The sequence below is a fragment of the Xylaria bambusicola genome (assembly GCF_022495145.1).
Source record: "Xylaria bambusicola strain CBS 139988 unplaced genomic scaffold F5B22scaffold_16, whole genome shotgun sequence".
In the NCBI taxonomy this organism is placed as follows: Eukaryota; Fungi; Ascomycota; class Sordariomycetes; order Xylariales; family Xylariaceae; genus Xylaria; species Xylaria bambusicola.
The window spans coordinates 684,830-695,910 of record NW_025953569.1 but is presented as its reverse complement, the minus strand read 5'-3'; the positions used below and the strand labels follow the sequence as shown (position 1 = coordinate 695,910).

Here is an 11,081-nt window from a genome sequence, read left to right as displayed (position 1 = left end):
ACCAAACACATTTTGGGTTTTTTTTTTTTTTATATATTTTACAAACAAATTAAATATTTTTTGGTTTTAAATTAATATCAAACCCCCCCCCCCCCCCCCCCCCCCAAAAAAAAAAAAAAAAAAAGTGAAAATAAAATAAATCGCTACAGTAAACCCAGGTAATAAAACCCAATGAGTGCAACAACCCATGATCTATCTAGGTATACCGGTATGTAGGTTACCTACTACTATTCTCACCGCTCATTCTGCACGACCTCCTCAATCAATCTTCCCAAATTTAGGAGCAAAAGCATGTACATACTTCATACACTAGGTATGTATTCCGCACTTTTCTCTCCTCCCCGCGCGCCACATTCACGCCAACGCACCCCGACCGGGGGTGATTCAGTGACACGAATAATCATCATCATCAGCAGCATCAGCATAACACTATACATTGTACTAGGGTACTGATACCTATTTCCAGGTTAAGGGCAGTAACAAACTGTATGTATAGTGGTACCACTAGACGTGAGTGGTGTAACAACCGGCCGGGTCCTTGCAAGTATTTCAATCCAAAAATAAAAAAAGCTGCTATCCTATCCCGAGCTCACTCACTCACTCATTATATTCCTCCCACCAATGGAGTTAGTTGTCAGTCTATTCGAGGTAAAAAGCAAGAGACTTCTTTCACCCCAGAGATATGAGAAAACTATCGTAGTCAGTAGCCAGAAAAAATGAAATAAATCGTACCCTAAGTAGAGAGGGCCAAGGATATATCAAGCAGCTTCCCTTGGACGTATAAATCCAATAAAGAACTTCTTCAAATCTCTATGATCTCCTGCCTGATTCTTGCATGTGGGATTCCCCTGTGGCACGTTCTAGACTACTAGGTAAAGGTACATTGTATGCACGGGTACAGAAATTACCCTGTTCAGCAATTCCCTTATCGGTGCTCCCCCAGACTGCTGGCTCTGGATCTGGCTAAGTCATGGAATTGATGGCAGATATTAGACACGGGAACCATCGCGATGATGATATGTGGCTTGAATGTGTAGGGAACCTGGGAGTCACATTAGAATATCTTGAAAATACCTTCCTTCTTGACGACTTGTTCATACTATAACTGGGGGAAAACAGAAAAATTGGTTGGCAATCAGCAGTGTATTATTAATATTAGGTTCGGCAACGCAGCATCTGATCAAGCTGTCTTGCCGTGTGCATTAGCTCTCATGTCCTCTGAACAGTACAGCAGCAGGTAATAACCCGCCTCCAACATAATTTTGACTAACACAACTGCTCCTATGAGCGGTAAAATCGCCCTGGCAAACTACAGCAAATCAAAATGTTGCACCAAGAACTCCCTCATTTTTCCCAGCCTCGACATGGCCGTCAACTGCTCGGGCAAAAGCTTAGACAGCTTTGTATCCAATCCTAACAGAAAAAGCAAATAAAACAAACTCAAAACGCCGGTCCATGCAGTTAGACAGAAATTGTCGTCGATTTTTCCTCCTCTGCCCATTGAAAAAAGTGTAAACAGTCGCTATGCAGTTTGGAAACAAGGTGTGTGCTGGGTATCCTGATAATTCCAGATAATTGCCGTCTTTGAGGGAGCGGATGAGATTCTATTAACAATGCATAGAAATCGTCGTAAGTCGTAAGGAGCGTGAGTGGTCGGTCTCTAATGGGTGCTTGCGTAAGGAGTGTCTATCGGGTATCTTCCGGATATAGTCGTAAGGAGCGTCGTAAGCTGGATCATTATATACTAGTAATTAAGGATAGTAGTTCTGTAGATAGGGAATGTGGTGATCATTGTGTCGATACAGACATGTCGGTATAGCGAGTCCTGTCAAAGGAACGTGGTGTACAATGGCGTCTGAGGTGTTGTTGAAAAGAGCATTAAAAAGGATAATGGTAAAAAGGCTAGGGGTGGTCCGGTAAGTGATGAAAACATAGCGAGCTATCGATATTATTCCTCCTCTCTTTTATACTGAACAGGCGCTGAAGAAACGGAGGAATTATGTCGATGATGCATAAATTGTGGCGAAGGCATGAAGACTGGCGATGGTGCTGAGACAGAAAGGGGAGTCGTAGATTCACTGTAACCATTCGTCGACCATTGGTGAGCTTCTAGAAATGGCGATGGTGTAGTCTCGTAGGGCGCGTGCGGCCATGCCGAAGAATTAGCGGCATTCTGGCGATAAAAGGGAATTTCAAGCGTAGGGTGACTCGATGAATGAGCATGCTGAGCGCGAGTGGTCCTGAGCGTAAATGTTAATCACTTGTGCGCTTCTCGTATTGGTAGCATGCCCATGAGTGTTGCCACTTAGACCCAAACGGATTGGAATGGAGAGACGAACCCTACACCAAAATTGCCATGCCCCTGTTCAACCATATGGGGATATTCTGCCATACCCGTGTCGAATGAGCTGAAGTCCTCGTTGTCGCTGTACACAATAGATCCTTCACCAAATGTCGATGATGCTGGGCTATATCCCCCATACGAAGGAGATGGGATGCTGAGATACTGGCCATTGTGGTAAGGAGACGAGATTGTCAAAGGGGTCACCCCATTTCCACACTCCGGCTCGGATGTAAGCATAGAAGAAAGATCTTCTGTACTCCAGCTGAAAGCGGGACTATCACCATAAGGCATGTACGTTGTAGTAGGCGGCGTCCCATGCTCACTCATGTAAAAGTTGGGCGGATCGAATTGGGGAAAGGACTGTGTACGCGTCGGCTGAACCCAGCCCAATCGTGAACGAAACTCGCCGATCGTGTCGACGGCAAACTCCATCAGCGGTAGTGGTGTTTGAACATCTCCATCAAGACTGCCCGAAACGTTGATTGAAAGAAGTCGTCGCGCAATCTCTTCAACTGGTCCGATTGCCATGCTGCCGAAGTAAGCAGCACCGATTTCCGGGAAGAGGCGTTCCATCATCATGGCAGCGGTGTAGTAATGCGCGATGACTAACAGGGCACTTGGCGAAGCTCCATTTTCCTTCAGACAACCAACTGGCAGCCAGAAAAGCCAGGTTCGCAGAGGTCGAAGTCGGTCAAATTGATCTTCAATAGATTGAATAGGGCTGACCTTGCGAGCTCCTTTGAGGAAAGAAGCAAGCTGCTGAATGAGCTGGGGATCCTCCTTGTTCTGTTTGAGATGGGCCTCCACCTTAGCTAGATGATTGATGGTGCGCTGAAATGCATCCAAGTCCGCTTTGTCGGGCTGATTAGGTTTACGGTCCGGCTGAGGGGAAGGAGGAGCAGTGGGGAACGTGCTGCTTTCTGCGATGAACTCTCCAAACTGGGATTTGTGCTTCCAAGGCTCAATGGCATCGATAATCTTTTGCAGTACGTTAGCTCCGCAAACTGGACCAATCCGCCATCATGTCACTTACCGACGAGGTTCCTTGCATTAGCTGGGTCCAGCTCCGCCTATTATGTTTCGGTCAGCTATCGTCGGTCGGATGAATAGATGCAGCATTTATTGCTTACCAATCTGTAGCCTGCCATGAAAGGACGAGAGATGCAGCCAGGACGGCGTCAGAGTTCTCCGGTGAAAAATTCCCGATGGCCTCCTGTAACCCATTGAAGGCGATGCCACGGTGCTCGTAGGCCATGTTTCCGACCAAGGGGCAGGTTGTCAGGAAAGCAATGTGCTCGGCAGAAAATGCGAGCAGAGCATGCATGACGTAGCGCTGTGTCGCACCAATTGCAATAATTCTATCCTTGCTGTTAGTCGTCATCGCGATGCGTGAAACGTACGACACTTACGTGGGGATCTGGCGAGTCCATAGAGTGAAATTGTTGGCATCAATCGCATTCAGGTCGTGGCAGATAGACGCAACATGGTAAATCAAGCGCAGCTCCTCGACAGTGTAGTATTGCGGTGAAGGCGCGGGATACACGAGGTTGGGGAATGGGAAAATGCCGGTGCGTTTCCATTCCGCGATATTCGCCTCGATCTCGGGCGTCCACATGAGATCAGGCTTATCCGGAGTCGTAGCTCTCTCATCAGGGACGGACACATCATTATAGGGGCATCGGACCTTGTGTTTAGTACAGTTCCGACTAGTGAATGATTAGTCTGGAGTTCCTCAATAGTCTGTTATAGACGTAGAGCTCACCATTGAGGAAAGTTTTCATCACACCGAATATGTCGGCGTTTGCTAGAGATCGGAGTTAGTGAACAGTGGACCAGGTCTCTGGTGAGGGCTGTATCCTGCTTACCAGTTCTCGCAGCCTTTGCGAGACTTTGTGTGGCTAGATAACTATCAGTAAGTTGTCTCAGCGGGTATGCATGGTACAAAACTAACCTGCGTCGTGGGGGACCACCGCCGGGACCAGCCATTGTAAGAAAAGTGAATCGAAGGTGACGAAGAAAAACTAAAAAAAATAAAAGCTATCAATAACGGTACTTCCAACTCATCGTATTCTCTATACAGGAACTCTAGATAGGGGCGCTAATGAACCCGAATATCAACTATGTGCGACCAATGGGATACATACATAAAACAAGGCACAAGAGAACTTGGTGCCAAAACAAAAAGCGAGCGAAAGGTTCGTAACGAGGTCGAGAGGGGTTGAGGAGTTGATTTTGTCCAGATAGCAGAGCTCAGTACGTGGTAGCTTTCAAGGTTGTTACTTGGTGGTGGTTGCAACTATGTACTTTATCGAGATGGCTAACAGTACGTTATCGAGACATGCATCAGAAGTTCAGACCAACTGCCGAAAAGACCGGTAGAGATGCGATAACAACTAGTGATACGATGGATGCGCTGCCTGGTCAAAATGTCGTCTAGTTGGCTATTCCCTTTCCTTTCAAGGTGTTTTAAGCGATTGAATGTGTCGTCGTTCCAGGCGGGAGAGCACAGGGTCAACAACGAAGAGCCGACTCTAGCAGGGAGTACAATGTTATATAAGTATATATAGCGAGAGCCGATAGCCAGGTAGCAACTGATGATGAGCTTGGGCACGGGACACTAGACAGCTAGATTCCTGCTTTGTGGCGAGACGATCAGGCCAGGGCTTCAGTTGTTGACAATGGAGATAAGCGATAGTGTTGTTGAGATAGATGCTGGCGATTCGGTACTTATGACAAAGTGGGCGCAGGTATTGATTGAGTTTGAGCCAGAGAGTATAGAGTTAAGATTTGTTCAAGGTCGAGAACTCTCGGTTTCCAAATCTCCAAACACACAAAAAAAGGAACAAGCGAATGACAGGAGTCGACGAGGACTTCCTAGGGGTTGCAATAAAGCGAGTGTGGGTGGTGAGGGTGGTGCAGCAGACGCAGCGCCGAGATGGTTGTTGATGAGATATATAAGATGGGGGACGGATCGAGCAGAACGGGAGCCAGAGTCGGGGGGACGGCGGGTTGTTATAATGACTTAGCTGCGGCAGCGCAGGAGCCAGCGGTGCAGGTGCAAGTGGCAGTTGAGTTGCAGCAAGCAAGCACCTACCGTACCTACCTAGGTATGTAGGTACCTAAGGTATGTACCTAAGGTAGGGTAGGTACCTAGTTGCATTGTGTCAGTCAGCCAGCCAGCCAGTGGGTGTCAGTGGGTTGTCAGTGGGTGTCAGGAGGGGCCCAAATGAAGCCCTGTACAGCGGGTACATCTATAGATACATATGTATGTACATCTGTACCTTAAGTACCTACATGGCGCGGTACTTAGGTACATACATACATGCATGCAATGGCTGGCAAAGGGCATTTGCAAAGGGAGAAAGAGAGAGAAAGAAGGAAGGATGGAGGCTGTGGATGGATGGATGGATGGATGGTGGGCCCACGCCCGCCCACTCCATGCAGCCCGACCCAGCAAGCAAGTAGCCAAAGCAGCCAGCGCAGCCATCGCAGCCATCCAAAAAGCCAAAAGGTACCGGCAAGAGGTACATAAGGATGTACCTAGCTGTAAGTGAGAGACGAGGGAGAGGAGGCCAGTGCGACAACCGCAACAAAATGCAACCCGTGCCATGCAGCGCTGCAGTGTAGCCGCGAAGGCCTGTTTGAGTATAGTGTGGTCCCTTTCCGCAAGTTTCTACTAGCGTACAGTGCCTCTTATCACTTGACACATAAAGACATACCACTATAAATACTGTGTGTACATACCTACCTACCTATATAGATAGACGCTGTTTGTTCTCTATCCTATATGTAGGTATGTATACCTTGGATCGTGATAAATGCCACCACCTGGTATATTGTACGGTACTTGTCTATAACTGTGATTATCTGCACAATCTTCCCGTTCAGTGGGTAGATAGCTATCTACAAGCTAGGTATCTTGAGCCAGAGATGGGGCTGTACAGGAAAGGAAGTACCTGGCTGCTTGGGTACTTTGGGGGGAGGGACACTGTGTGATTAGGCAGTCAATTAAGTGTATCTTTCTTCACTGCAGTGTACCTAACATAGGTATGCTAGGTACCTACATATAGAAAGGTACATCCTTAGGTAGGTACACCATGTACCGGGTAGGCATGGCGTGAAAATGTCCAAAACAGGCCATACAATGCCTGTCCTAGGACGGACAGCTGTTAAGTAACTATCTCTGTAAGTAAGTCTAGCAATGCTCTAACTTTGCTGTACAAGCAGCACCTATTCGCTCTGGCATCTATCACATCTATCTACCTAGGTAGCGTAAGGTAAGGTCCCCTGCCTTCAATGCGAGTAAGGGAGTGTAAAAGCTTAGGTACCATAGTAGCTGACCGCCTACATTATAAGAGAGAGAGAGAGAGAGAGAGAAGTACAAGGTAGCCTAGTCTATGTCTGTATGTGTAAGGTAAGTCAATGCTGGTATGACGGGGAGAGACGGACGGGCAGAGACGGGCTTGACACACACATCTCCCGGATCAAAATACCTACAGTGTTGCATTCATCAGGTGTCTAAACCATTTCCATATACATATACATATACATATAGGTACCCTACAGTCCGAGTCCCAACATGACGTTGTGGTTTGGGGAACCGAGGCTGCTTAGGTAGGACAAAAGCTACATGAAGAATTGACCTAAAAAGGAAATCTGGAAAAAGTTTGGACATGGTCGGATTTGAACCGACGTCCCGGTTGCCACGTAATGAGATCCCGGTTGCTACCATTACACCACACGCCCTAACTAGTAAGTTGGCGTTGCCGACTTATAAATACCATTTGTTGTGCGTAGTGTAGAACCATCACATCACTCATGACTGACTTACATGAGTAGGTATACATTCTACTAACTCCATAAGTAAGTAAGCATTCCGGGCGGTGCGAACTATGTGCCCTTGAGCCCGCTCATCGGTGTCTGGTCTTTGTACAGCATCTCGCAATCTCATCCAATGAACCGACAAGGAGAATGAATTGTCAAGCCCGCGATGCTGGGAGTGGTTGGTAGGTACCCTCTTCTCCTTCGTGACTAGGTACACAGTGGCCCATCCCTCTGCGACGTGGTACTAACGGGTTGTGACCGTGCGAGAAGGGATCGTGAGGCAAGGAGCCGATTTCTTACTTACTTACTTACCTACCTACTTACTTACCTACATATACTTATACCTACTCTGTAGGTATGTACACTGGCCGCCCTCAAGGTGGCTCCAACTCGTGCATCGTTACATCAATCTTGGCCATCAAGTATGCATATGTGCAGTAGGTATATGCACTCTTTTATGTTATGCGTTTACTGTAAGTCGTGACACGCACGCACAGTTGAGGTCATTCCCAACATTCTCTCCAGAAACCTACAACATAACATGCAAGCCTTGTGCCTACAGCGCTCCGGATTCCCATATGAATATCGTGCCGGCTATCGGGCCTTTTCCATCGTCCTTTTTTTTTGCCCTTTCTTTCTTTGTCATATGTTCGGTATGCATGTGGTAGTCTGCGCTACCTTGCTTAGCCCATCGCGAGCTCTCAGGGTAAGAAGATGGTAGCATGTTTTTCCCTGCACTAGATGACAAAGGCATGGCACTTTACACGCTCTCCCAAAGGCAAAATCGGCCATGAGATCCACATAGCATCACCCTATAGCATAATGAAGTCGTCAATAGGTGTCGAGTCATCACCAGGTGCGAATTGTCAGACTGCCGTCAGCTTTACTGCACAAAGACTTCACTCGTCTTCCTCTGCTGCTATGTAAGGTAGCATCGTTGGCCGTTCTTGGGTTAGTCCAGTGCCATCGGGGGCGCAGCAGCTGCTGGCGGCTCCGTCGGCTCTGGTTCTCCAAGTCCCCTACCTACTACGAAGTACATCACTTGCACGGGGATTCGGGATTCAGGAATCGGCATCTGCATACCTACCTGCTAAAGGAAGTAGGTATTCTTTCCTACGCCGTCCCGCGTTGTATGATATGCTTTACATGGGCAGCGCCGGGCATCATGTGTGTGCAAAAGCAGGCGTTTATCCAAGTCGGCCTGAATTCAATCTATGTCCTAGATATACGTGCCACACCATCGAGACCAATATAGATCCTTACTTATCCATACTGCTTACATGGATGGTGCGGTGTGCATACTTGGTGTTTATACAGACTACTGTTGATGTTCACGAACCAATGGGGGCTTTGCGTCGGCCAAGTCTACGTATGACGGCCAAATATGTGGCGCCCAACAAGAAAGCCTGGGAGTTGATATATTTATTCTCCCCAGTCCACCCACGTTACTCGATAGCCTGACGAGCAACCAACGAGAGGTGGTCATGCTGCCACTGAGGTCTTTTGACGTGTCATTGTTGCGGGGGTTCTACAAGGCAAGCGAGCAGCGATAGCCAATCTTACCATGTACGCAACTGTGCCTTTGGGCTGTCATACCTTCTCAGTCGCCATAACTGTAGTTGCCAGATGATTAGGTAGGTATTCTGTTTGGCATTGGAATTTATACGCAAACAGACAGAGTTATGGACCAAGAGAAATAGTACCTAGCTCGAAATCCAATATTACATTCACACGCACACACACACCAAGCAGACTAGGGTAGCTCAGCCCAACAAATGATAGCACAGGTGATATCACAACAGTCTATCTACAGTAAGTATACTAATTAAGCCGGAAATAACTCCTGGCGTACAGCTGTCCGACCCTCAATCACGCGTTGCCGTGCTTGCATACAGTGATCGAGGCCATCATCCATCATCACCTACTAGGTAGGTAGTATGTACGAAAGAGTTTAATATAGAGGATAGGAGTCGGAATAAACTAGTCCCGACGTCCGACCTACTGCGTAATCATATATATTTTTCAATCAGCCTTCAAACCCTTTCGGGAACACTATATGTATGCAGAATGTCGTTCAATTTCTGGTTTCTTGACATTATGTTGTATGGGGTCGAAATGATGCAGTTTTGGTGATGCTAACCTAGATGCTAGGGGGCGGGTGTGCGTGGTTTACCTTTGCAGTGGCCAACTCTCTCTGGCTAGGGATCTACGATCTACTTACACACCTTAGCCACCTGAGGTCTCCAGATTGCATGTAACGGACGTACCGGTAGGTAGTGTTCGCTAGGTATCCTTTGTGCTGTGGTAAGACTTTGTACTCAGCAAACATGGCGTCCGTTTACCTATCTCGCCTAAGTATCAAGTAGGTAGGTTAGGTAAGTACCCCAGGAAGGAGGCAGATATGCCAAGATGGGATACCGTCACATATTTCCAGGTTTCAGGTGATGCGCCGTGGTGATTTTTTCAATATCGATATAAGAACCAACCCAAACACTGCAGCTATCTGGAGTATAAACGTTGATGGCGTCCATGGCTTGCCAGCCTTAAACGTTAGGCTCTTGTTTAGCAGATCTCAGACCGAGCGCCAAGCTGACAGTAGAAGTACCTACTTACTTACACCTGCAGTATGTGCATCAGACGTGAGGCATCCTCGGCATCGTGGGGTTATGACAGTATACCACACTGTATCAGCTCCTGGTGAGAATCTGACCTAGGTACCGATGCACTGTAGCTAAGCCAGCTCGATGGTACACTAAGAACTTGACGCACGGAACGCAAAATAATACCCGAACCAACCACACCACGGCATTGGTTGGGGGTCGTCTTCGCGCTGACGGGTGGATCCAAGGGCTGCAATTGAATAGGTATCATGATTTGCAAAAGGTACGGTAGAACGAAAGGTAGAACAAAAACTTAGCTGTTCTTTCTCGTTTCCAACAAGGCTCCAGCAAAAAAACGACTGATAACATTCCGAGGTCCGACGGTTTTTAGTTCTTTATAGCTTTTCCGCTGTTCTCGGCCTTCGAACAACCGCTCTACTATGTACCAAGTAGGGTGGCAAGCTGGCCATGAACAGGAGACTTGAGTTTTGGTTTTCTAAGTACTACTACTTACCTAGCTACCTAGCATCATAACGGCCTAGTGCAGGTAATGACCGCACCATACTAATGTATGTAGAAAAGCGCCGGGTCATCGGAATCCCTACTAAATCGATCTAGCGGCAGCCGGGGGATTGTGTCATGGACTGATGTCATTTCTAGGGTCGCGATCAAAAGTGCCAACCCGCCAGCCTCCATCCGCAAAGACAGAGAGAAAGGCAGGGAGGGCAAAAAAAAAACCCTTCCCCCCCAAAAAGACGAAGATTTTAGTCTGCCGCCTTAGCCATTAACTTGGTATAAAAAACGGTCCGCGAGTCCCTATCAACCCCCACTCCGCGCTGGTAGCCCGATACCGCTTTTTAGAATTCCCATCTTAATTCCATGGCATACATGGAAAGCATTTTTTCCAGCACACAACATCGCTACAACTGCACTACGCACAAATTGGCACACTCCTCGGTCAGCTTACAGAATTTTCTTAATGCACTCACTACCTAGGGAGATGACCTAGGTACATATCTAGCGTAGACAGACAGGCCCGGGGCCGTGAGATGGAGAATGTCGTCCTATGCCGAGTTTCCCTGCCCCGGACCCAAGCCCACGGTCCACGGCCAAAGCATCACCCACGCGCCATGATCAGACTGTACCAAGTCGGCAATGGTAAAACCTCGAACGTTACCAATTGATTGCCTGCTTTTCATGGAAAGTGCAAAACGAACACTTCTCGACTCTCTATAATTCGAGTTGCACGTTGGGCTGTTCTCAGGGACAATAGACACATCATTACATCTTCACAACGGACTACTACCATGCAG

The 11,081-nt window shown here is 47.6% G+C and overlaps 1 protein-coding gene and 1 non-coding gene across 2 annotated transcripts; both read right to left on the bottom strand.

Moving 5' to 3' along the window:
• Positions 1 to 2,196: 2,196 nt before the first annotated feature.
• Positions 2,197 to 4,593, bottom strand: F5B22DRAFT_112368 (uncharacterized protein). Its single transcript, XM_047968787.1, has 7 exons — positions 4,296 to 4,593; positions 4,210 to 4,242; positions 4,107 to 4,148; positions 3,754 to 4,050; positions 3,475 to 3,702; positions 3,378 to 3,414; positions 2,197 to 3,322 (listed from the first exon to the last, which is right to left on the bottom strand). The coding sequence occupies exons 1-7, from the start codon at positions 4,328 to 4,330 to the stop codon at positions 2,306 to 2,308; spliced, it is 1,689 nt and encodes a 562-aa protein (XP_047831746.1). The 5' UTR covers positions 4,331 to 4,593; the 3' UTR covers positions 2,197 to 2,305.
• Positions 4,594 to 7,012: 2,419 nt separating this feature from the next.
• On the bottom strand, positions 7,013 to 7,090 carry F5B22DRAFT_t95. Its single transcript has one exon. It is a non-coding gene; the product is annotated as a tRNA-Glu (tRNA).
• Between the last annotated feature and the right edge of the window lie 3,991 nt (positions 7,091 to 11,081).